The 27,018-nt window shown below is 45.0% G+C and overlaps 1 protein-coding gene across 2 annotated transcripts in view; it reads right to left on the bottom strand.

Annotated features, from left to right (window-relative positions):
- The window catches only part of LOC105035391 (uncharacterized), a 36,970-nt gene extending 10,157 nt beyond the window's left edge, over positions 1 to 26,813 (bottom strand). Inside the window, exons 1-5 of one of the 2 annotated variants that reach the window (XM_019847320.3) lie at positions 26,303 to 26,813; positions 25,836 to 26,184; positions 25,595 to 25,751; positions 18,470 to 18,514; positions 13,858 to 14,020 (exon numbers count right to left, since the gene is read on the bottom strand). In XM_019847320.3, the coding sequence (XP_019702879.1) occupies positions 13,858 to 14,020; positions 18,470 to 18,514; positions 25,595 to 25,751; positions 25,836 to 26,184; positions 26,303 to 26,521 (933 nt within the window). In that variant the 5' untranslated portion in view covers positions 26,522 to 26,813. The remainder of the gene's footprint in view (positions 1 to 13,857; positions 14,021 to 18,469; positions 18,515 to 25,594; positions 25,752 to 25,835; positions 26,185 to 26,302) is intronic. The other variant, XM_010910939.3, reaches the window with a different exon arrangement.
- Positions 26,814 to 27,018: the final 205 nt, after the last annotated feature.

Here is a 27,018-nt window from a genome sequence, read left to right as displayed (position 1 = left end):
CAGTTAGCCGCCGGATATAGTTTGACATGCTCCGAACCATTCGATTCGAAGCGGTTTGGCAAACCATGCAAGTATAGAGACTTGCTCTCAAATTTGGTGTAACAAAGGCGTATAAGAATAAAAACAGAATCAGGCAATGTCTATCAACAAATTTCCACCGTGGCAAAATGCTTATGGAGACTCTCTTGCCATAGCATTTCCTATGGGAAAAGAAAATCAACAAAGAACATACCTAAGCAAATCATATGCAAGTTATAGGAGTCAAAATGCAACAAATATCATGCCATTAACTTAGATAATGATAATGTAACTAACCACAACAATGACATAGGTTTTGGTGGACTCCAATGTGGTGAAACTAGTCGCAGCTTGCAAGGTTGTACCAAAGGTGTTGCATCTAATAAAAGACTTAAGTTTCACTTCTTAGCAAGGTTTGCCGTCTCGATACTGAACCCCACATCGATAAAATCCTATTATAATATTGGTATGTAGTACAATACGATATGACAGTATCAGTATGGGATGATATAGCATACCAGTAAGGTACTGATATGGTATGGCATGCCCCATGTCGGATGGTATGGAGTGGTACAACAAACCATGCTTCTCATGTTACAAGGATCTAAACATATGACAACATCTAAAATGCTTTTGCTCCACAAATCTTACATTTCTATTCATTATTAAATATGAAAAGCCTGTCTGGAATAACTTTTTAAAGTTTTGATTAATAACTATGAATCATGACATTATTTCACACAATTACTAATGCACTCCTAGTTCAAATCATTTCTAGACTACTATTTTGGGTTCCAACTTCCGAACTTTTACGAGTGTAATCCATTTGTTCATTGACACAATCAGGTTACGTTGATTCTGCATGCATAACCCTCTTGCTAATCCTTACCAAAGAAGGCCAGGTTTAATGTCAATAATAGGAGCAAATGCCTATTATGACACATTGGCTAAAAATCTCATGAGGTATAGCTGCATACAATTCTCTCTTTTTTTCCTCCTTACTTTGCTAATTTAGTAATTTTTTCCACTGAGAATGAAACACTATTCAATGGCTTGTGAACCTAGAAATTATCTAGATTGAATACCTAAGCTTCAAATTGAAGATAGCTGTTATCTGAACCAACTTGCACTGTTGCAGAGGTTGGGATGCAGACTAATGATAATCAAATGAATAATCTAGCAGTACTTTCCCTTATTTCCATTCTAAATAATCCTATAGGAGTCATTTTGGGACTTATCTGCTTAAGTTTCAATCTCTTTACACAAGGTTCTAGGAAGAAAGTTCAGTGTTTGACATGATATAACAATAGCTTGTTCACCAAGCCACAGCCACAGGTCAAGCTCCTCTTCCAAATCATTTCATTAAGATATGAACATAAGGTAAAAACTAATATCGCAGATTTGGATAGTGAACTTAATATTTGGATTGGGTCACTATTGACGCACACTGTCAGAAACAAAGGTAAACACAAAGACTTGAATCATGATCTTATAAGCATCCTTTCACTAAAGCATGTTAAGATATGGCAAACATTTAAATAAGTTTTATACTCAAATACATAATAATTTTAAAAGAAGTCAGTTCAGTAATTGCTCTTTCATTTGCTCATTTATAGTAACCTTCTCAATCTCTTTGACAACTCACAACAGTGTTTCTATGCGTGGATACACAAGCATGTTTATCATTTGAAGAAATATGTAGAAGCTATTCGAGTCTTACTGAGCCTATTATGAGTTAAATGACTTGATGACTCCAAAATTTCATCCTTGTCAATGATAATACTTAGTTGAGTAAATGCAATTTTTTCTTGACTTGCAACCTAAGATACAATCATAAATTATATAATTCAGAGGCTGTTAGTTTTTACACTAGTAACAAGCATACTAGTAAAAGTGCACATGCAAATGCACATGGCCTTAACTAATAATAAAATAGAAGGACATTAAAGGTATATATTATGAACTTTCTAAATTATAATTAATTGTGAACACACAAGAGGGTGGGCCTTGGCGCAAGGATAAGGCTGCTCCATTGTGACCTGGCTATCATGGATGAGAAATAAAGAAATATCCTCTCCACAGGTGGGGGTAAGGATGCGTACATCTGACCCTCTCAAAGAGTATGATATACTCGGATGCCTCTTTTTTACACACATAAGAAGCGAGTTCCTAAATGAACTTGGATGATGACTTTTGCAGGTTTGAGGAACTGCAAGAAGAATTGCTGAAAAATAAAGGCTTGGTAATTATTTTTTAGAAGGAAGGGGTACTCCAAGAACAATTAAACAAAAATAGGCTTGAAAGTCTTGCTTGAAACTCCTACAAACCAGCTTGAAAGCCTTAAGAGCACCCACCTTAAAATATCAGATTTTATATACACATGAATTTTGCTAGAAAGTGGCCATTTGCTAGAATTATAAGGCAAATAACAAATTCATTTTGCTAAACTGAATGGGACCATACAGTTCTATTGTTTTCCTTGTCGTTTTCCAGAATGGTTCCTGATGGTTTTATGTGGAACCTGGTTCAGAAAAACCATAAACAAGCAACAACCATTCTTTTAAAGAGAGAGATAGGCAGCAACAACCATTCTTTTGGAGTTAAGGGTTCTTCATTGATTTGGCTGAGTTGTAGAATTTGATGCTAGATCAGGGATAGAGGAAGGGAGGGAGGAAGAGGGAGAGAGAGACAGAGAAGTTTGCATAATTCAAAAATGTATTAGACTGCAATCATGCAAAACCTTATCTAAGCCAAACAGCTCAAAACCCTACTGTTGGATATAAAATACACCCCAGCCGAAGTTCGTGACAAGAGTGACCCTCCGGGGATTCTACCGACTTCCGACCTTCGGCGACATCTCTCCGAACCTCTCTGGCGGCCGAGCCTCCGCAACACTCCCAAGTTTTGCCGACGGATAAGCCCCCACCAGCATCGACCGGATTCTTCGCGATGGACGGACCCCACCCAAGTTTCCACGATGATCGACCACCTTCTAGACTTCATCCGGACTCCTACGACAGCCGAACTGTCCCCGACTTCAACTGAAGGAAGACTTCATCCGGACTCCTACGGGAGCCGGACTTCGTCCCCAACTTCGACTACAGGTAGACTTCATCCGGACTCCTACGGGAGCCAGACTTCATCCCCGACTTCAACTGCAGGTAGACTTCATCCGGACTCCTACGGGAGTCGGACTTCGTCCCCAACTTCAACTGCAGGTGGACTTCATCCAGACTCCTACGGGAGCCGGACTTCGTCCCCAACTTCAACTGCAGGTGGACTTCATCCGGACTCCTACAGGAGCCGGACTTCGTCCCCAACTTCAACTGAAGGAAGACTTCATCCGGACTCCTACGGGAGCCGGACTTTGTCCCCGACTTCAACTGCGCAGGTAGACTTCATCCGGACTCCTACGGGAGCCGGACTTCATCCCCAACTTCAACTGCAGGTGGACTTCATCCGGACTCTTACGGAAGCCGGACTTCGTCCCCGACTTCAACTGAAGGAAGACTTCATCCGGACTTCGTCCCCGACTTCAACTGCGCAGGTAGACTTCATCCGGACTCCTACGGGAGCCGGACTTCGTCCCCAACTTCAACTGCAGGTGGACTTCATCCGAACTCCTACGGGAGCCGGACTTCGTCCCCGACTTCAACTGAAGGAAGACTTCATCCGGACTCCTACGGGAGCCGGGCTTTGTCCCCGACTTCAACTGTGCAGGTAGACTTCATCCGGACTCCTACAGGAGCCAGACTTCGTCCCCGACTTCAACTGCGCCGGTAGACTTCATCCGAACTCCTACGGGAGCCGGACTTCGTCCTCGACTTCAACTGCAGGTAGACTTCATCTGGACTCCTACAGGAGCCGGACTTCGTCCCCGACTCCGGCTGCAGGTAGACCTCACTCCGAACTCCTACGAGGGCCTCCGAGCTCCTACCGCAAGCGACCCACTCCGAGCTTCCGCTACACAGCGATCTACTTCAAGTTTCTACCATGAGCGGTCCGTGCCGGATCCCCACCGTAGGCCTTCGTCCGAGCTTCCGTTGCGGACGAACCTCTCCAGCACCATCCGACGTCCACCGCCAGTCGGCCCTCTGCCAAAGTCTGCGCGAGACCGGGCTATGCCTGCGGGAAGCCTCTGACCGAGCTCCTACGGCACATGGTCCTCGCCTGCCGCCTTAACGCCCAAGTCACCCAACAGGATTTGCAGCATCCGAGCTCCTCTCAGATGGGTAGCTAGCCACCTTTCTCCGCCAGACGCCCCAACCGAACTTCGGCCGACACGCCTGGACCCCCTGGCAGGCCACAGTAACGGCCACGACTCTGCTCCACTTCCTGCGACGGATCCCGCGCGGCTCCATCACTCCCTGACAGGCCACAGTAACGGCCACGACTCTGCTCCACTTCCTGCGACAGATCCCACACGACTCCATCACTCCCTGGCAGGCCACAGTAATGGCCACTACTCTGCTCCACCTCCTGCGACGGATACCTCGCGGCTCCACCCTCTAGCAAGTCGCGACAACGGGCGCCGCTTCACTCCCCGCAACAGACTCCACGTGGCAAATCGCAGTGATGGCCACGATTCCACTCCACTACGTTTCATAACAACCTCCTCCTGGCCCCGAACGGCCCGCTGCCAGACGGTTACAAACGTCGCTATCATCTATTGCACCATCCGCCTATAAGAAGGGGACCCCAGATACTTTATTCTTTAAGCTCTAATTTCTATCCCAAAAATTCTGCTAAAATTTTCGTTCGAGCACTCCATTCTTGTTGAGGCAGAGAACTGACTTGAGCGTCGGAGGGTCTTGCCGGAGCAACCCCAACTCCGATTTAGACTTCTTTTGCAGGTCCCAGCGACGACCGCGACTCCCTCGACTCCAGCCTCTCCGATGCAGGCGAATTTTTGTACCAACAGGATTGGCGCTAGAGGAAGGGCTGTGTCTTCGCAGTATCCTTGTTCTTAAAGGAGCGCTCAACGGGACCGCCTCTAGTCATCTTTTCCGACGACCTCTCCTCCTTCCCCCACTAGATCTTCGCCCGATGCCTCCCCGCAAAGCATCCACATGGCGATCCACGACCTCCGCGGCCAGATCTCAGGCTCCGACTTCACCTCCAGTTTCCCAGCCTCCTCCCCCTCCGGCTACGGCGGTTGGCGCGGAACAACTCGACTTACTAGCCCAGCAGGTCAGAGGCCTCGCTGAAGCGGTGCAGGCCATGTAGCAGCAGCAACAGCCACAGGCGTCAGTGCGGCTGGACAGAATGTCGCCGGAACTCCAAAATCCGACGGTGGGACGGGCCACTTGGGCCAATCGCCCCGTCTTTCCCGGAAAGACGAATCCGAGGGTGGAGAGCCCTCAGTCAGATCACGATTCCACCCCTGAAAGATCTCTACCTCCATTCTGCCAGAAGACTCTCGAGACCCGTAGTCGAGAGGATTTTCTGAACCGGAGGCTCTACGAGATGAACCGACGGATCGAAGAACTCCGCCACGCTCTCCCCACTTATGGTGAGGACATTTGTACTGACCCTCCCTTTTCTCAAATGATCATGCAGGAACCGATCCCGTCAAACTTCAAGCTCCCTCAATTTGAAAGCTACGACGGGACTTCGGACCCAGTTGACCACCTGGAGGCCTTCCGGACAATGATGCTGCTTCATGGCGCACCCGACGCCATTCTATGCCGAGCCTTCCCATCCACCTTGAAGGGAGCAGCGAGAAACTGGTACTCGGTGCTGAAGCCGGGTACCATCTTTTCCTTTGATCAGATAAGCCACCAGTTTGTGGCTCATTTTGTTAGCAGTCGGCGTCCCCGGAAGGGTTCGGAGTCCCTCATCAACATCAAGCAGGAGGGGGAGTCCATTCGGGCATACATCAACCGTTTCAACATCGCCGCATTGGAGGTCCAGAACTTGGACCAATCGGTAGCGATGGCCGCCCCGAAAGGCGGCCTTCAGAAGAATGACCTTTTATTCTCCCTGGAAAAGAAGTACCCCAGGAATTTTGCTGACCTGTTGGCTCAGGCAGAAGGGTATGCCCGAGCGAAAGAAGCCTTCAAAATGAAGGATGAGGAGACCGCGAGAGAGCGGCAGGCGGGAGACTCGGGTAGGCCCGCAGTCGAAAAAGGGTCGAGAGAAGCTCGGCCACGTTCTCGAACTCCTCCCGGGCGCAAGCGGGTCCAGACTCCTCCCCGAGCACGCAGGCAAGGAAGCCCGGAGCGTCGGGCTCGACGGGGCTCTCCCCCAGGAAGATTCCGCAGCTATGCCCCCCTCAACACATCGAAAACCCAGGTGCTGATGGAGGTCAGAGAGCAGCTCCCAAGGCCAGAGAGGATGCGCACGCACCCCGAGAAGCGCAATCCTAACAAGTTCTGCCTCTACCATCGTGACCACGGCCACGACATGGAGGAATGCATCCAGCTCCGAGACGAGATCGAGGAGCTCATCCGACGAGGTCAACTCGATAGGTTCATTCGGCGCCGGCCTGAGGGTAGAGAAGATCGGCCAAGGGCCCTGCCACAGCCTGAGCCGCCAAGGAGGGAAGAGCAGCCCGGAGATCGGCCTCCAATTGGGATCATCAACTCCGTCTCTGGAGGACCTTGCCAGGAAGCAGACCTTCCACAGCCCTAGGGTTTGAAAACTTGTAAATGTACTGCGAACGATCCCGCTTTAAATCAAGATTTCTTTCAGACTTGCACATCTTTTCCTTTTTGGCATAGACTTGTAACGACAGGAGACGACCCCATCGGACAACAAAAACAAACCCCAATGTGGGCAAGGTCGAAGGACCGATTATTTGTAGACCGAATGGGGGAAGAGGCCATACAGCGCCATATGCGCCCCCACAGCCATGTTAGGGACAGGAGGAGAACCTCGCCCTAACATGAGCAAGGTCGAAGGCCCGGTTATTTGTAGACCGGATGGGGGGAGAGGCCATACAGCGCCCATATGCGCCCCCACAGCCATGTTAGGGACAGGAGGAGAACCTCGCCCTAACATGAGCAAGGTCGAAGGCCCGGTTATTTGTAGACCGGATGGGGGGAGAGGCCATACAGTGCCCATATGTGCCCCCACAGCCATGTTAGGGACAGGAGGAGAACCTCGCCCTAACATGAGTAAGGTCGAAGGCCCGATTATTTGTAGACCGGATGGGGGGAGAGGTCGTACAGCGCCCATATGCGCCCCCACAGTCATGTTAGGGATAGGAGGAGAACCTCGCCTTAATATGAACAAGGTCGAAGGCCCGGTTGTTTGTAGACCGGATGGGGGGAGAGGCCATACGGCGCCCATATGTACCTCCACAGCCCCGTTAGGAACAGAAGGAGAACCTCGTCCTAACCTGAGCTGAAACCGATCACATCAGAAATAGGGGAAGAACCCCGTCTTAACACCAATTAAGGTCCGGCCATTCGAGACCCGACAAGAAAGAAGAAAACCTTCTCGGCGACCCTTCTGCGCTACCGCGACTCTGTAAAAAGCTAGGGAGAACCCTTGCCCAAAAAAAAAAAAAAAAAAGAGAGAGAAGAAAGAGAGGAATGTGAAGGAACAGTGACGGGCTATCCCCATGAAAAACAGAGGCCAAACTACACTAAAAGCACAAAGGACCTCGTCTCTATGAAGAGGGAGGAAGAGAAAGTAAGATCTACGGTCGCGAACAAAAGGTAAATCGACACGGCGATGGCTAGGAACCTCCAAGCGGTGTCGACGCCGAACCAATCAAAAGCACAAGAAACTCGGTAATGGCGACCTAATACAAAGATGAACCAGGAACCTTCGAACAACATCGACATCGCACGGGACAAAAATGAAAGAAGTCCGACGCACGACAATTCAACACGACATACGAGTAAGGTAACAAAGACCTTTTCATTTCATTAGCAAAATATGTGTTACAGAGCCTGGAAGACCGAAAAAAAAAAACAACGACAACAACAACGGCGACAACAAACAGACAAGCAGCAAAAGAAGACACTTAGAGGGACGAAGGACAAAAAGAGCCCTAAGGGGGCCCGGCTTCCTCCGACTTCGAACTTTCGGCTTCAATCCTCATCAGGGAGTGCCTTAAACTTTCGACTTCTTCCAATTCCTTCTCTCTCATCAGCATTTTCATATATCTCCGATGAAGCCGCTGGCTTTCGTTCTCCGCCTCTCGGCGCCTTTTTCTCAAGACCTTGGATTCCGCCTCCGCATCCTTAACTGCCTGCTGCTCGCATACCAGCTGGATCATCAATTGTTGTAGCTCGGCCTTCCCCTCCCCAAAGGCGACAGATAGCTCTTCTACAGTTCTTCTCAGGGATTGGAGTTCGTCGGAATCCAGAACGGGAGCAAACTGAGCCCCCTCAGCTAGCTGCCTTTGAAGGCGGGCAACCTCGTCGGTCGCCATCCTGAGTTTCCCCTTGTATTCGTCCACCTGCCTGCACCAACCGGTCTGGTATGCGTCATAGCTCGCCTCGGCATCCTGGAGCTGTTGCTGAAGGTCAGAGAACTTCTTCAACCATTCCCGATCGCAGTCGGCCCGAGTCGAAAGCCGGGACGAGCTTCCTTCCAACTGGCTAATCCTCTCCCGTGCAACCGACAGCTCCACTCTGAGAGAACTGATCTTGGCAGCTTGAGCCCAAGATCGGTCGCTGGCGCACTTTTTGTGTTCCTCGAGCTCCTTCTCGAAGGTCGCTTTCCTCCGACTGTACTCAATGATCCCCTTCACGTGGAGGTTTCGAAAGCGGATGGCCTCCGCGGTGGCTTCAGAGTGGCTCTCCCTCAACCTGCGAAGTTCGCCATCCATCTCCTTCGAGCTCTTTGTCAAATGATGAACTTTCTTCTTCAAACATTGGATCATGGACTTCAACAGAATTCCCTGTGGAAGGGGAAGCGCTTCGGCAGGACACTGCCATCGTGAGACAAAAGCGTCAAGGCGCGTCTCATTGCAAGAAGAAAAAAAAGAGAGAAGAAGAGGAGAGAGGGGGGAAGAAGAGAGGAGAAGCCCTCTATAAGGAGAAACCCAATTTTATTGATTGAATGTTCCTTAAAGACAAGAAGGAACAGAAAAATTGCAATAAAAGAAAAATACAAAGTCAGAGGTCTCAGACCTCTGAAGTAGGGGTTGGGGAGCTCGGTGTTCCCGAAAGGAGGGCTGCGGTGGCAGTAGCAGTGGGAGAGGGACCGGCTTCGTCTTCAGATGTCTCGCCCAAGAAGCTGAGGTTGAGCTCGGGAAATTTCTTGACCACCTTCTCCTGACAGAGCTCAAATCCTTTGATGAATGCTTCTTGGCCGAACTTGACGTTCAGGTCCCTCATCTTCGCAGAGGCCTTGAACTCTTCCACCGCTAGAACCCTGGCCTCCGAGACCAGGACCGGGATCTGCTCCACCAAATTTGCGACCTCGGCCTCCGCCTTCCTCACCGTCTCCTCCGAGGTCTGCTTTTCTTTCTCCAGGGCCTGCTTTTCTTTCTCCGGGGCCTCTTGGAGTGTGACTACCTCGGCTACCTTCTCCTTGAGGCGAGCAACTTCGGCCCGACGACTCTCCTCCGCCTGGATGGCGTCCCTCCTCGCTCGATTCATCGCCTCGATATTGGCAAGGAGCTGGTGCCCGATCTGCAAGGGCGGCTAGGAGGTCAGAACGAAGGTTGAAAAGCTAATTAAATAAAGGGCGACGACAAAGGGCGGAAGCGGAAGCTGGAGTCCGGCACGAAAGGCCTCCTGATGCAGGCAGAAACGGCCAGGTGGGGGGGTGCTAGCCCGATCGGAGGGACCAGGAAGCTCCAGATCATACTTCGGAGGAACTCCATACTGAACCCTTATCAGTAGAAGTTTATCCGGAGTCAGAGAACAAGGAATGGCACCCGGCGCAAAAACCAGGCGAGGCCCAGCCCTAGATGTGGGTTCGTTTACAGTGTGGGGGTTCTGAGGGGCTGAGGCGGACGAACTCCTAGAACCACTAGAGGCGGAGGTGCCAGAAGACATTTCAAACAAAGACCCTAAAAATCCCGGAGAAATCAGGCGGGACAAGAGGCGCAAGGTTTGCGGGGGACCAAACCAGAGGAATGCGGCAGAAGAAAAATGGAGGAGAAAGGGCACCTAGATGGCAAGAAGAGAAACGAAAGTTCCGGGACTAACCTAGATCGCTCCGAAGGGTGCAGAGGGCGAGGATAGGGATGACTCGAAGAACGCTTAGGGCCAAGTTGGACGCCAAAGAGGATCAGAGCTCTCGGAGAGAAGGCAGACACCGACAGAACTCTCAGGCAGAATGAGACTCCTGAAGGCGGAAAGGCAGGTTTAAATAGACCCTGGGATCCGGCGCTATAATGATCGTGGATCTCTCTAGGCCGACCCACGCTCGCCGCGTGTCCCACTCGCCACCGCAGGCGGCTAAAAGCGGCTGACAGCTGACAGAGCCATTACTGCGCCGTACCTGAGCCAACGCACCAGCGGGAATTCTGAAAGGTCCCTTCGGATCGCCCCGATTTGAAAAAACTCCAGCACGCGCGCATTAAATACCGGAATATCTGAGGGCGATCATGCACAGGATTCAAGGGGACAACTTTGGCCGTGAAAATTTCTCTGTGCTTCCTTCGTTCGAAACTCGAACTCGAAAGTAGGGGGACTGGTGTTGGGTATAAAATACCCCCAGCCGAAGTTCGTGATAGGAGTGACCCTCCGGGGATTCTACCGACTTCCGACCTTCGGCGACATCTCTCCGAACCTCTCTGGCGGCCGAGCTTCCGCAACACTTCCAAGTTTTGCCGACGGATAAGCCCCCACCAGCGTCGACCGGATTCTTCGCGACGGACGGACCCCACCCAAGTTTCCACGATGATCGACCACCTTCTAGACTTCATCCGGACTCCTACGGGAGCCGGACTTCATCCCCGACTTCAACTGAAGGAAGACTTCATCCTCCTACGGGAGCCGGGCTTCGTCCCCGACTTTGACTACAGGTAGACTTCATCCGGACTCCTACGGGAGCCGGACTTCGTCCCCGACTTCAACTGCAGGTAGACTTCATCCGGACTCCTACGGAAGTCGGACTTCGTCCCCAACTTCAACTGCAGGTGGACTTCATCCGGACTCCTACGGAAGCCGGACTTCGTCCTCGACTTCAACTGAAGGAAGACTTCATCCGGACTCCTACGGGAGCCGGACTTCGTCCCCGACTTCAACTGCGCAGGTAGACTTCATCCGAACTCCTACGGGAGCCGGACTTCGTCCCCAACTTCAACTGCAGGTGGACTTCATCCGGACTCCTACGGGAGCCGGACTTCGTCCCCGACTTCAACTGAAGGAAGACTTCATCCGGACTCCTACGGGAGCCGAGCTTCGTCCCCGACTTCAACTGCGCAGGTAGACTTCATCCGGACTCCTACGAGAGCCAGACTTCGTCCCCAACTTCAACTGCAGGTGGACTTCATCCGGACTCCTACGGGAGTCGGACTTCGTCTCCAACTTCAACTGCAGGTGGACTTCATCCAGACTCCTACGAGAGCCGAACTTCGTCCTCGACTTCAACTGAAGGAAGACTTCATCCGGACTCTTACGGGAGCCGGGCTTCGTCCCCGACTTCAACTGCGCAGGTAGACTTCATCCGGACTCCTACGGGAGCCGGACTTCGTCCCCGACTTCAACTGCGCAGGTAGACTTCATCCGGACTCCTACGGGAGCCGGACTTCGTCCCCGACTTCAACTGTAGGTAGATTTCATCCGGACTCCTACGGGAGCCGGACTTCGTCCCCGACTCCGGCTGCAGGTAGACCTCACCCCGACTCCTACGAAGGCCGGACTCCAAGCTTCTACCGCAAGCAACCCACTCCAAGCTTCCGCTACACAGCGATCTTCTTCAAGTTTCTACCATGAGCGGTCCGTGCCGGATCCCCACTGTAGGCCTTCGTCCGAGCTTCCGTTGAGGACCAACCTCTCCAGCACCATCCGACGTCCACCGCCGGTCGGCCCTCTGCCAAAGTTTGCGCGAGACCGGGCTACGCCTGCGGGAAGCCTCTGACCGAGCTCCTACGGCACGTGGTCCTCGCCTGCCGCCTTAACGCCCAAGTCACCCAACAGGATTTGCAGCATCCGAGCTCCTCTCAGATGGGTAGCTAGCCACCTTTCTCCGCCAGACGCCCCAACCGAACTTCGATCGACAGGCCTAGACCCCCTGGCAGGCCACAGTAACGGCCACGACTCTGCTCCACTTCCTGCGACGGATCCCACGCGGCTCCATCACTCCCTGACAGGCCACAGTAACAGCCACGACTCTGCTCCACTTCCTGCGACGGATACCTCGCGGCTCCTCCACCCTCTGGCAAGTCGCGACAACGGGTGCCGCTTCACTCCCCGCAACAAACTCCACGTGGCAAATCGCAGTGATGGCCACGACTCCACTCCACTACGTTTCATAACAACCTCCTCCTGGCCCCGAACGGCCCGCTGCCAGACGGTTACAAATGTCGCTATCATTTATTGCACCCTCCGCCTATAAAAAGGGGACCCCAGATACGTTATTCTTTAAGCTCTAATTTCTATCCCAAAAACTCTGCTAAAATTTCCGTTTGAGCACTCCGTTCTTGTTGAGGCAGAGAACTGACTTGAGCGTCGGAGGGTCTTGCTGGAGCAACCCCAACTCCGGTTTAGACTTCTTTTGCAGGTCCCGACGGCGACCGCGACTCCCTCGACTCCAGCCTCTCCGACGCAGGCGGATTTTTGCACCAACACCTACATTCATGCATAAATGGAGGTGGGCCTAAAGTTCCAAAAAACTATGGCATGGCATACTTTAAATAACAACCAAAATAATACCAGTATGCCATGACAGAATATCATGGCATACTTGAAATAACAAAAAAAAGAATATCAATATGCCTACTAAGAACTGATTATTTGGGTTTTGTCCAGAAGAATAAAAAATAACAACCAAAATAATTTCAATGTGCCTACAACTACTACTAATAATAATAATAATAATGAGAAAAAGTATGGATTGGGCATGGGAGGGATTTAACAGAGCAGATCTAGTATTCCAATAGAATAAGGACTCTTAAGTAGAACGATGTGAGTTCTCTCAGAGGAACAGTGCAAGGGAGTCCCAGTATATGTTCAGTCAGAACTAAGAGGATGGTTTTGATGGAGAAACTACTTGGGCATGTCTGGTATAGAAGTTAGAACTGGCAGCACACATCCATCTAGAGAGAGAGAGAGAGAGAGAGTAGCATATGCTTCGGGAAGATGGCAGGCATAAGAGTTTGAATAAGCCTTCATGCATTTCAAACAGCTTCCAAAAAACATTCATAACAAATTAGTAGTTATGCTGGTCAAATTTGCTAATGCCCTGCATAGCTATTCCAAGAGAAAAGCTGTCATTAGCTATTCCTGGCGTAAAACCATCATTTATTCCTGCCTTTTTATCTATGGATAAAAGCACCCTCAACCAGATATTATTCCAGATACAGTAATCAAACAAAAAGAAGAATGATGTGATAATATTATTTCAATAGGCATAGATATACTTAAACCACTTTTCCAACTCCCAAACCAAATAAAGCCAAAAAGGCTTAATCATATATAAAGTGGAAAGGATAATATTTGGACCTTATCATTATCCACAAAACCACATGCTCCAATTTATCTAAGTAGTTGAATTATCATATAAATATATTGGGCCAAACTATTCAAAATCTCATTCTATGAAGAAATATTTTGGCTACCTGAGTGAACAAGTTGACTTGCTTGGGTCAAATTATTAGAACTTGGCAAGTCAGATCTGAGTGATAATGATAAGTTAATGCAATAATGAATCAGCGTAAAAGACAAGCATCTTTACATAGTGAACTTCTTGAAGGACTTTTCTTACTTGTGACACATTGAGATTTAAAACTGATATTTGAGAATCACCACCATCAGCACTATATGCAGCAAATAAGCTATCTCCATCAGGGTGCCATGCAATATCTTCTGGCCACCTCCTTTGCTTTGGCGATACACAATCTGTAGCACTCAGTAGCAAGGCGCTAGGTCTACAATCACAAAAGTATTGACACAGTGAAATATCAGAAAGACACTACTTAATGTCTAAAGCAAGAAAGCACTATTGATAAGCAATTCAAGACGAAATTAGTGTATGCACATGCTTAGTTTAATGAAAATACCAAAGTAATAGCTTCACAAGGAAACAATATGCTCCAACATCTGTTGCCCACCATTAGTTATGAAAAATAAATCAATGTTTGAAGGAGTTCAGAAAGATATGTTATTATTGCAAGCACTTCTATTAAGGCAACAACATATATTTACCTCAAATACATATTAACAATCAGTAGCAGGAAAGAATTAATGACAACAACGACAACAACGACAACAACAACAACACATCATCAACAACAACAACAAATACCATCAAATATTCAGTATATCATGAACCAAGAAAGTTAATGATTAATTCAACATCTACATAAGATTGAATAAATTATAAATTGCCCTTTTTCCATATCATATGTTCATGAATAGATTGTGAATGACAGGATGTTTTCCAACATTTAAAAAAACTTTATGACTGTGGTGTCAACAGCTATATATATATATATATATCATGTTAACTAATTAAAATTACAAATGTCTTATCCCTGATTGCTCCTAACAGTTAATTTATTTTCAAATTTGCATATAACTTTTTAGAAGATGTATTGTGTATTCTCTTTCGGATATAAAAGTCAGATCTCTTTCTTTATATTTGTTGAGGGGTGATTTCGTATTGGCCGAAGACGTGAAGCATATAAAGGAAAGGTTGACTCTCATGGATCCTCAAATTCTATGATCACCAAAATAGCTAACGACAGGCAGATAAGGAAGAAATAACCAACAAATCTCTCCACATAAGGAAAGGACAACGACCAAATCTCATCTGATAAGTCAAGATTAACCGCCTGATTCTTCTTCCTCCTCAAGGCTCTTCAGCCTCGTCTATAAATAAAAACCCACAGAAAATCCCCAAGATATGAAATCTCCTCTCTCCCAACACACTCACTCCTTTCCTCGGTTGTCCAGAATTCTAACTTGAACGTCAGAGGGTCCCCACCGAAGCCACCTCCAATCGAAGACTTTTCTTGTAGATCCTACCGTCGCCGATCTGCCACCATCGCCCAACTCCAGTCAATCCGACCCAAGGAGTTGGGAAGAACGTGTGCGGAAGTCTAGAATCAAGCTAATCCGAAGCCCAAAATCTGGCCTAATCCAAAGCCCAGAATCAAGCTAATCCGAAGCCCAAAATCTGGCCTAATCCAAAGCCCAGAATCAAGCTGATCCGAAGTCAAAAATAGGCCTGATCCGAAGCCAAAAACAGACCTGATCCGAAGCCCAAAATCAGGTTGATCCGAAGCCCAAGTCCAAACCAAACAAAAGCCAGATCTAGGCCAATCCGAAGCCCAGATCCAAACGAATCCGAAGCCAGATCCAGGCCAACCAGAAGCCAGATCCAGGCCAACCAGAAGTCAGATCCAGGTCTAATCCGAAGCACAAAATTAGGCTAATCCAAAGCACAAAATTAGACTAATCCGAAATCTGATCCAAAGCCTAGAATCAGGCTAATCTAAAATCTGATCCGAAGCCTAGAATCAGGCTAATCTGAAACCCAGAATCAGGCTGATCCGAAGTCAAAAGCAGGCTTAATTCGAAGTCCAGAATCAGGCCAGATCCAAAGCTCAGGTTCAGGCCAACTAGAAGCCAGATCCGGGCCAATTCGAAGCCAGATCCAAGCCAACCAAAAGCCAGATCCAAGCCAACCAGAAGTCAAAGCCAAGGCTGAACCAAGGTATAGAACAAGACAAAACCATCCACCATTCTATTTCCTTCTTGCAGGACAACAAATCCTTGAGCACATGAGCCGAGGCAAAAATTAAACAAGGTCAAGGTCATCAGAGGACCAACCTGAGCGAATCAAAATTGAGCTATCAAGCAAAAGACCAACAGCTGAGATGAAGGACCAAAGGCTGGAATCAAGCTCGATGCCAAGATGAAGCCTAAGGTCGATCCGAAAAGGCCGAGCCCCTAGTACAGACCGTCCAAAAGTCAACCTCTAAAAGCCAACCCCCAGAAGCGAGCTCCCGAAGCCGAACTCTTGGAAGCCAAAGTGAAGCGATTTAAGAACACCAACCAATGAAAGCCAACTAAAGGGAAACCAACTAAAATAGGGTAAGTAACACAGGTCTAATTATCTGTCATTTTCTTTACTGCAAAGTTCAACTTAACTGAAAAATCAAAAGGCCCAATCAGAGCCAGTCCGACGAGTTCTCTTATCTTTTGTACAGATCCGTAACTCAAGACTTCTGTGACTGAAAAATGAAGACTAACCTACAAAGACTCCCAAAGGCCATACTCGCTTTTCAGTGACTCAACACCCATGAAGACCTTAATCGTACGGAATGTGGGGGCTAACCTACCAGGACCCCCAACGCTCATCGATCCAACTTACATGGGCAGAAGACCTCGTCAGTTCAAAAAATGAGGACAAACCTATAAAGACCCCCAAGGCTGTGCTCGCTTTTTAATGAAGCCAACACTCATGAAGGCCCCGGCTAGTGGAGAAGCGAAAGCTAACCTAAAAGAACCTTCGAAAGACTAACCTACAAAGATCCTTAGTCCATCAACTTCGACAACAAATGCGGGGTAACCTATAGGATCCTCGAAGGCCCCTCATTTTTCAACGAGCAGAGCCGATAAAGACCTTGTTAACTAAGAAGTTGCAAACACCAGGATGATGTGACCTTTCGCCTCATCGAGAGCCACAGACATGGCACATCTTCAGCAAAGCGGAAGTACTCCCTTCACCCGACCCAATTCTGACTCAAACTCGGAAGCAGAGGGCTTATGTTGAGGGATAATTTCGTACTGGCCGAAGACATGAAGCATATAAAGGAAAGATTGACTCTCGTGGATCCACAAATCCCATGACCACCAAAATAGCTAACGACAGGCAGATAAGGAAGAAACAACCGACAAATCTCTCCACATAAGGAAAGGATAACAGTCAAATCTCATCCGATAAGTCAAGACTAACCGCCTGATTCTCCTTCCTCCTCAAGGCTCTTCAACCTCGTCTATAAATAAAGGCCCACAGAGGACCCTCAAGATATGAAATCTCCTCTCCCAACACGCTCACTCCTTCCCTCCGTTGTCCAGAATTCTAACTTGAGCGTTGGAAAGTCCCCGTCGGAGCCACCTTCGATCGGAGATTTTTCTTGCAGGTCCTGTCGTCGCCGACCTGCCGCCGCCATCCAACTTCAGTCAATCCGACCCAAAGATGAAATTCTACCGCAATAGATTGACGCTAGAGGAGGGGCCAAGCCCGTTTATGAGATGGAGGGAGCATTCAATGAGAAGAATCTCATCATACCGCTTCAATGCCGACGACATCCAAGCCATCCACCTCCAAATCGGCCAGATAGCCCGACCATCCACAAACTGACTGACGTCGATCGGATCTAATCGCCCCCAAATCGATCAACACCTTTCAAATTATTCTAATCGGGCTTGGAACCGGGAAGCTAGCGAACCAAATGAGGAAGAAGATATGGGAATCCCTCAATTTTCGAATCATTTTTATTTCCTCTACCTCCGATCAGGGATTTTTCTTGCAAGTCCTGCCGTCGCCGACCTGCCACCACCGTCCAACTCCAGTCAGTCCGATCCAAGAACGAAATTCTGCCGCAACAATATTGTATCAAGCAAATGAAGGGAATATTAATGTCTAAGTTATTTTTGTTAGATATGTTTCTTTTAGTGTATGAGAAGGCAATTTCTAGATGCTTTCAAGATGGGCAAATCGGGCAAATTTGAATTATCACAAAATTATGAGTCCATTTGATGAAATTGATGAAGTTTTGTTTAAACACTTGGATATTTACCTTGTTCAGCTGGTGAGTTGTTTACCTTGAATCTTAGTCTAATTATATGGTTCACCCTGGTACAGAAATCAGTTTTATACAGAACATAAACAGAGAAGAGAGAAAATAAAACATCAGTGGTTATTAGTCAGTCCTTCCTATGCTTGAGGATGACTGAAGATCCTAGGTGCAAGAGCATTATCGGAGAAGCCCCACTTGCCGTAAAAGCTTATTTCCAATTCCTTTTAGCTTCTGATACAGCATAGTTTTTAATGCTTTGGTCATGTGCAATTGTTACATAAATCTAGGCCTGCCTGTAACTTGATTAATTTTATTCACCATTTCAGTTGTGCACCTAGTGGATTCTGGATAATAATAACTTTGTTAACTGAAGACCAATAAATTATAATTTAAGTGCACTATAATAGGTAGATAGAACTGTTTTTAATATTCTGCTTGCCCACCAAGACAAGCTCTGACTTTTGTGCAAACAGATTGCATGACACTGCCTACCTAAGAAACAGCTCTAGAACTTGTTAACATTCTAATACCGAAAGAAAACATTTTGGCACAGATTAAGAATTCTACCCTTTAGCCTGCACTTGCCATAAGTTTACAACTCCATCCAGTGCACTGCAAAATCAATAAAAGTAATCAATAAAGCAATAAAATAAGTCAAATCTGAATATGACAGTTCATAATGTCCTGATGCTGGAAGAGGACATCTGATGAGTAACAAAACATGGAAACAACAATAGACAAAATCATAAAATGAAAATCCCAGACTGTGCATAAGCCTGGAATAAGTTTACATTTAGCATGAAAGAACTGCCAAGAGAATATAACAAAATAGAAATTATGCTACTATTTTATTGCTCATAAAAAAAAGAGCGCTGCAGATGCAAACAAATAAAAGCTCTTGTCCACAATTTAAGCATAGGCTCCAGTACAGTTGAGCCATCACTCATTGCACTCTAAAACATCAATACAAACATTACATAGCAAGGGACATTCACTAAACACATGATCAAAATTTGGGTACCACCACCACACAATGCTTTTATAGAGCAGTAAGGGACATAAAAGACATAATCTTGTCATGCAGCTGCATATACTGTAACTAGCCATTTTTCTTGAGCATTTTTGTTGATAATGCTCAGGGGTCATTGCTTGATGCAATAGTAAAAAACTTGGGCTGACAACCACAATGACATGGGTTCGAGACCGTGCGTAGCCACTCTGTGCAAGAAAAAAGAGGCCAAAGGTTACATATGTCTCTAGTTTGGCCCTCAGAGGACCCCAGATTGCCAGGACCATAGCTGGGTAATGCGGTTTTTTTCCTTGATATGCTTCCCCTGAAATCTAAAACTTGTTTTTTTGTTCGTACTCCTTTTGGTTTTTCTACTTCAGGATCCTTGATTGAGGGATTTAGTTCTTTCAGTTCCTACATCTCCACAAACTGCTGACTCTTCTGATGTTGCTCCAAATAAATTTTAATATCTATAGCCAACAATATGACATGCTATCAAAGTCTATCTTGGTCCTTGTTGTATGTCTTACTATTCAGAACCCCATTCAGGTGTTTCCATAACAATCATGAGCCCTAAAGTTATTGTGTAGCTAACAGGTTTTGAGAATGCAAATTTGGTATGTTTGAGTAAAATCATGCAGAGTGATGTACCATTCGAGCCTTTTCCCCATTCCATTTAAAAAGTCCATCATCCCTAACAAATGATTGCAAAGCAAACTCATTTGGATAATTCAAAAATTCATGAATGATCAACACTTCTTCCATGAGAATTATAAGCCCTAGGTCAGCTCTCATGCATGCTCTATTGGTGATTACAATGCTCCCGCCTTAATTGAGCTTCATTAAAATCTCTATACCAATGATGGTATAATGGTGAGTTATCAAATAATCACCTATTGCTCATAGCTTGTTGAGGACATGTTTCAAGTGCTGGTGGTGGCAGTCCTAGCCAAGCTAGTATTGGCACCCATCATAGTTAGCATGACACGTATTAAATCCATTTTCTAAATTTCTTAGTTGAAAATGGGTTTTCTAATTTCTTATTCTTCTATATTTCTCTTCGATGAGGAATGACGCATGTGCCCGGACTATGTGGCATGAGCTATGCCAGCAAGTGACTCATAAAGGTACTAGCACCAATACCTCAATCCTCGGTCAAGGGTTACCATGTAACTGACCATCTTGCACCATAACATTGCATATGCATTTTATATTGTTAGTCAATTCAGTGCTACTGCCCAAACTACTCTTTATTTAAAGGTCATTCAGAGACTTTGCCATCACAGGAGCTCAATTAATGTATTTTGCCACATTATTCTGTTGCTTTCCTCTAGCTTTTGGCATATTTAATTTCCAGTTGGAACAATGATGTCCAGGACTGCCATTCTCTTATTCGCTGCTAACTCTTCGTTGATAACCTCCAACTTCTACAGAATAAGAAATAGGACCATCTCTCATGCAACATATGAGTCAGAATAGTACATTTTAGCTGACAGCATTGGCATAGACAATTTTATTTAGCATCCTTTTTAAAGATAGGGGCCTATACCACCTGCCAAAATGTTCTTTTAACAGTTGTGCACAATAAGCAGATGAGCACATTGAGATTTAAATTTGTTGTCATAATTAAATTACCAGCAGACTCTCCTTTCCAAATCTAGTCTCTAGGCTATAGAATGCAGAAGGGCATTTAATAAAGGGAAATTGTTTGAATGTGGCTCCAAACTTGTAAGTTTTGATATTTACACTTGAGCTTGAAGTGAAGAACTGAAGATAGGAGAATATATCATTATTTGATTAAGGAAAAGGGTATGGTGTAGCAGCTTTTGGGCCCAAACTAGTAGGTTTCATATTATGAAGTGTAGATCATACCACACATGAATCAAATTAAATCGTAATTCAAAGTTCTAGCTTTTTACTAGAAAATTCTGTCACTTTACTGCCAAAAGTTGATATCTTCATACTAAATACTGAAAATAGAATGCACATTACATAAATAACTAGAGATATATGACAATGACATTCTCTTTCCTTCTTCCTTTCTCTCATTTTCTTCCCTTGTCTATATTTTATTCTTCCGATAATTATTTTCTTTCTTTTCCTCTCTATGTTATATCCTTGTAAGGTACCTTTCTTGCTACTATGGTGATATTCCCTTTAGGGACTCCAAGTTTTCAAACTGAAGCCTTAATGCTATTCTATAAGACACCATGTTTCAACAGGGCTTATGCCCAAATTGGAAGGATGCCATGCATTTCGATGCTAGTTTCCTCATGTTAACTTGCAGAACAATTACTTGTCCTACTGATAAAGCAGAGGAGACAGACAATCAAAGCACACAAAAAGGGTACAAAGTTATGAGCTCCCTTGCACTTACTCAACCTTTAATGTGTCATGATCATTGTATTTTCTTTCTATATATAACCGTCGTGCTCAAAGTGGGAAGCCTAATGTTGGACTAGGCTGCTCAAAATAGAAACTTAAGAAAAGAGGGAAAAAAGCGTTGAACAATTAAGAAACATTTAACATGTTGTTTAATTCTTCTACTCAAGGTTTTAAATCCCGTGGGACAAAAGTGTGCCGGTTTCTCAATGGAACGGAACACCCCCTTGTCCTATCCCGTTCCGACAACAGTCCCACTCATACATCCCAATAGATATCCTCCATCTTTCTCTGCTTCTTCTTTCCTTTCTTTCTTTCATTTTTTTCTTTTGTACTTTCTTTGTTCTTTTTTTTTCTTTTCCTCTACTTTGCTTTCTTTCCTTTCCTTTTTCTTTTTTTTCTTCTCCCTTCCTTTCTTGTTTTCATTTTTCTTCTTCTTTCCTTTCATTTTTTCTTTTCTTTATCTTTCCTTCCTTTCCTTCTTTCCTCTTTCTTCTTCTCTCTCCGTATGGATGGGTTTCAAAGTTCCGAGCCTGTCTCGATCCCGTTTTCTTAGAAGAATAGGACAGAATGGCCAGGATGCCCACTGTCCCGTTGGGACATAAAACCTTGCTTCTACCATGCTTCTTTTAGATATAACACATTTGGTAGGTGATGAACTCTCTGGTATACAAGCTTTGCCAATAACATGAGACATGCACCAAGATCTGCATCGAATGTATCTACAAGCTCTTCAATAGATTGTGACATAGCCATCAAGGGAGATTTCACTTACATGAATTTCCATTAAGAATATCCTTCATTTTGTTCCCTGAGATCCACAAGTAAAATAGGAGATCATACGGACCAATTTGCCTTGACAATGCCATGGGAAACCCTGCAAAATTCTCCTATTACATGACGCTGATAGGAAAGAAACAGCTTGGTGGCTAATCACAAGCATCCAACATTTTCAGTCTTTTCTAGAGTTTTAATATAAAAGGAGCACCTTATTTACTATCTAGATACACTGATGCACTTCAAATGCCCTTCTGCTATTGTAATAATTGGTGAAAAAGATAAATAAACTAGAAATAAAACTAGCCTCACGTATTCTTTCATGCTTCAGCACATTACCATGTCTCATACCAAACATATATTGGTTATCCACAAGGTTCTGAAGCCTAAGCACATCCCAAACTAAATGAAACACCTAATTTTCTGTCTAGATTCAATACCCATGCGCTACAAATGCCCTTCTGCTATCTATCAATTCATGAAAAAGAAAATAAACTAGAAATAGATAAAATTAGCCTCATGTATTCTTTCAGCACATTGTGCATTTCAAGCCAATCAGATATTGGAAATCTACAAGGTTCTAAAGCCTTCGCATGACCAAAATCAAAATTAGTGGTCTCACCCTACTCAACAACAAAAGTACATTGAATATCAACATATCTTCAGTAACAAATTTCATTGTCTGACAAAACCTTTTTCCATAGCTTTTACATCCAGAGACAAGCAAGTTAGCAAGTATATTACTTTTATGCTAGTCATTAGCAAGTAAATGGATTTTTTTAAAAAAAAAAACAGAGTACTTTAGAGCATTGTTTATTTCTTTTTTTTTTTAATTCCAAGTTCTTTTTTCTTCTAAAACTTTGTGATACAGGGCTTTTCATATGAATGCTTATGGACACCAAATGATGCATATCAGGACACAGCTTACCAAGCATGCTACTAACTTTTTGTATTTTGGGGTCATTGTATCACCATATTAATGCATGTTGGCCTACAAATGTGAGCTTATAGGCTGATATAGGTCCATATGAACAGAATGACCAACCTCTAAACATGCTAATATTGTTTGGGTGAATTAGAATGACTCCAAATTTCAAAAAAAAAAATCCATAAGAATCTTCATAGTCTATTATTCCTCCATCTAACAATAAGTCATTGTCTTCATATCAAATATGCAGTGTTACTTGGACACTTAGCATAGGTTGTAGGTGTTTAAGTGTCCTCAAATGTCAAATATGGGAGCCTCAAGAATCTAGGCACAGGGTCACAACATATATATGCATACATGTATATATGTAAAACCATTATCATCTAGCCTTTTCCAAAGTATGGCTATATATATGCGTGTGCATCTTTGTATGTCTATGGATATATGTATATAAATGTATATATTTGTATATGTAATTATGTATATATGTATATGTGTGTGCATGTGTGTGTGTGTGTAGGGATCAGTTATAATACACAGGGTGTAAACGAAGAAACTTTACACCCACCACCAAAATCAATGTTGGTTGTCAAAAAAAAAAAAAATGTAAGCCATTGGATATGATCTAGAAGGCCTAAGACATCAACACACAAAAAAATCATATGTTCTCTAGACCCCCTAGACTGTGAATCAAGTCAACCAAAACACCATGAAGTTCCATTGCAACTATACATTGAGGGTGACTTGATGCATAAGCTAGTAGTCTCCATATCATATGATTTTTTGTATATTAATATTTTAGGCCTTCTAGACCACATTCAATGGCTTGCATTTTCATTTCTGGACAACTAATATTGAATTTGGTGATGGGTGCATAAAAGTCTTTTCTTTACACCCCATCTGTATTATAATTGTATCCACATATATATCTATACACACACATGTTGATATGTGAATGCATGTGTATGCATATGTACACACATATGTGTTTGTGGTTTTTTATGCTCATTCAGAGAGAGAGAGAGAGAGAGAGAGAGAGAGAGAGACTTAACACTTTGAGCAATGCTAGCAGAACACACGCATGTAGGTTGAAGCAATGTATATGAGTTGTTGGCTTTATGCATGTTCATCAATTAAGGAAAACATCCTAACTGATCAAGAGCTGCTAGTTGGGATGGTTAACTCCATCTATCTATGCAACTCTCTCCTCCATAAATCACTAGTTGCCCTTTATTAGTTCTCCACAACCTCCCTTCATGCCTTAGCTGTCTCGTCTCTATTGTGCAGTGGATGTGAAACCTCAAGTACCATACTTCCACAAAGGACCCATGTCATATGCTCAAGAACTCACAGTCAAGAATGAGCTAGAGGATGGAGGGTGCAATCTTGAGAATATATGACAAAAAAGATGATGAAGATGGTGAAGGCAGTCCAACAAACATTGGCTGACCTAGCATGATCAAAGATCGATGACAATGAAACATGGGAAGGAGAATTGATGCTCTAATGATCAGATTGCTTTTTCCTAGCCTCTAGATATCCCAAGGGACAAGCATTTTATAGGATGAGGCTTCGACAGCCACTAATTGCATTCTTTCTCTAGTGATTGGTAATGGCTCAGATTTATTTTTTGAAAAAATTGATGTGTTCTACATGTTAATTCTCTGGTTGCATTCATATATCATGGTTTCCCCATCAAGGATTTTAGACGTTTCAGATTGTTACAAGGATTGTGTGTTCTTTTTACTCTTTTGAACAATACAATGGAGGACTATGGGCTGCATCATGCTTGCTTCTAGAACGATGATGAGACTATGCTCTTTGTTCCTATGTGCCCTTCTCTGTTATTCCACCCATTCATATAGTCAAATCCATTGTGATGACCATATCCAGTCAGGATCAAGTAGTAACGGGAAACAATTATGAGATATGTACAGATCTTGACCTTAATGTTTACCATGGTCTACAGCTTGTACCTTAGGATCCAATATCTTCGAGATTGATTTTTTCAGTTTCATCCAATACCATAAATTATCAATTTTAATGATTTTGTTTAGAGATTAGAGGTGTAGAAGAAAGAGCACATTTGAGATACGTGCATCACCACAAAATGATCATGCTAATTGGTTTAAAATGTCAAAACTTGATAGGATGAGTCAAAACATGAAACTTAAATGCTCAAAACACTATTAGTTAATATAAACTGATGAAAAAGAGCGAAGTATTTTGGGGGGGAATCTTGACATCATAATGTTCAACATTAGTGTGGAGACATGCATTATGGCATGGAGTGTAAAAGGCTGGAGATCCTAACTTTAGTACCGGAGGCATATGACTATATGAGGAAGTATTCTTGTTTATACAGTCTGCACATGATCAGATTGCAACAATTGAACATGTTCATTACTTTCTCTAAACTAAAATCGTTGCGATGTGGTTCAACTTCACAAGTACAGATCATTGACTGAACATGAAGCAGATTTGGGTTTGCAAGTTGGTCTTTAAAAGTACTCTCACTTCATCTGTTTCATCGAGGCCATCAAGTAACAGTTAAAACCATATCATTATGCAAATAAACACAGATATGCTCTCTTACCTCGTCACAAACAGTTGATCGTTAACCGGACAGACCTCGAGACTTCGCAGCTTCCTTTTGTGCTGACTAGAGATGACAGTGCCTGGTTGGAACCTGATTTGGTTCGGCAACGAGTATGTACGTACCACAGGAATTAAATCTTGATGTTTTTTCTGTGCTGGAAAAATCAAGACACCAGTAAAAAGGATTATGTTAAAGGCATCAAAGGGGAAACAAAATGAAAAGAAAATAATTTGACTACCGATCTTCCTCTTGGCTCTTTTTTCTCGCACCGGACTTTTCTCTGAGACAATTCTGCTACTCGACTTATCCACGATGCTCGATTGAGCAGGAGAGGAGGCTCCTCTGCTGCTTGTTCCGTGCAATACTTTTGACTTCGCATTGTTCGCTGCTTGGCTAGGAACCCTTGTGCTTGCTGAAGGTATAAGAAGCTGCGGGCGCGAACCATTGATATTACCAGGACTTGATGATCTGCTTTCAGTTCTCACCGGTCTAGCTTCGTCGCTAGCAGCCGTTCTAGATGGAGCGCGCGCTCGAAGGCGAGCCAGCTTCGCCTTCGAGTCGTTCAATTTCTTCTCCGCTTCATAAAGCTGCATTTACAGAAATCAAGAAGGCAACACACCAAGGCAACACACCAATCGACGATTGATGTGATAAGAGAAAACCAAGCCCACACGAGAGAGGGTGATTAAAGGAAGGAATATTAACCTGAGATTTGAAATAGGCGACTTTCTGTTTGAGATGTTCGTACTCCTTTGAGCGGTGCTCGATGAGTGCGACAAGGGCTTCTTCCTGCTCCTGTAGGGCGTCGGGCTCATTATCTCCTCCGCCTCCAACGCCACCATCTCCTCTTCCACGTCCAGATTCGCCGCCGTTGACGTCGCTGGGTTCTTCCAGCTTAGGTTTCTTCAGCAGACGTGGGTCCATCGTCGAGCCCTTAGTGGTTCCGTTTCTGGTTCTAGTTCGTCGCCCCCTTTTTTTCTAACCCCGTTTACCACTCTGTCTAGTCTTCGCTCTGGTTTTTTCGTTGGCCAGGTGCGTGCACGGATATAAATAGGACAGTGGCGTAGATTCAAAGGGTGGGCTTCTGGCACTGAGCAGCGCAGCGGCAACGAGGGAGAACAGAGGGGACCGGAGAGAAATCATACAGGAGGCGCTCCCCCTTCGCCCTTGCCGGTCCCCTCGATTTATGCGACGCCCATAAGTATAGCCAGAGGGGGCGGAACGCGCGCGGAGTAAGTAACCTAAAACTAGTAGGGCTGCAAGCGGGTCGGATCCGTCAAAACATGCTCGGCCTTATGATTGGTCCTCTAATTTCATATTTAGATTTTGATTTTGGATCCGGACTCAATCTATTAGCTGATTGAGTTAGATTGGGTTAGATTCATAAAAATCAACATAGTGAGGGTATCGATATATCTCAG

This window comes from Elaeis guineensis, chromosome 8, assembly GCF_000442705.2.
Source record: "Elaeis guineensis isolate ETL-2024a chromosome 8, EG11, whole genome shotgun sequence".
Lineage (NCBI taxonomy): Eukaryota > Viridiplantae > Streptophyta > Magnoliopsida > Arecales > Arecaceae > Elaeis > Elaeis guineensis.
This window is presented reverse-complemented; position numbering and strand designations above follow the sequence as displayed.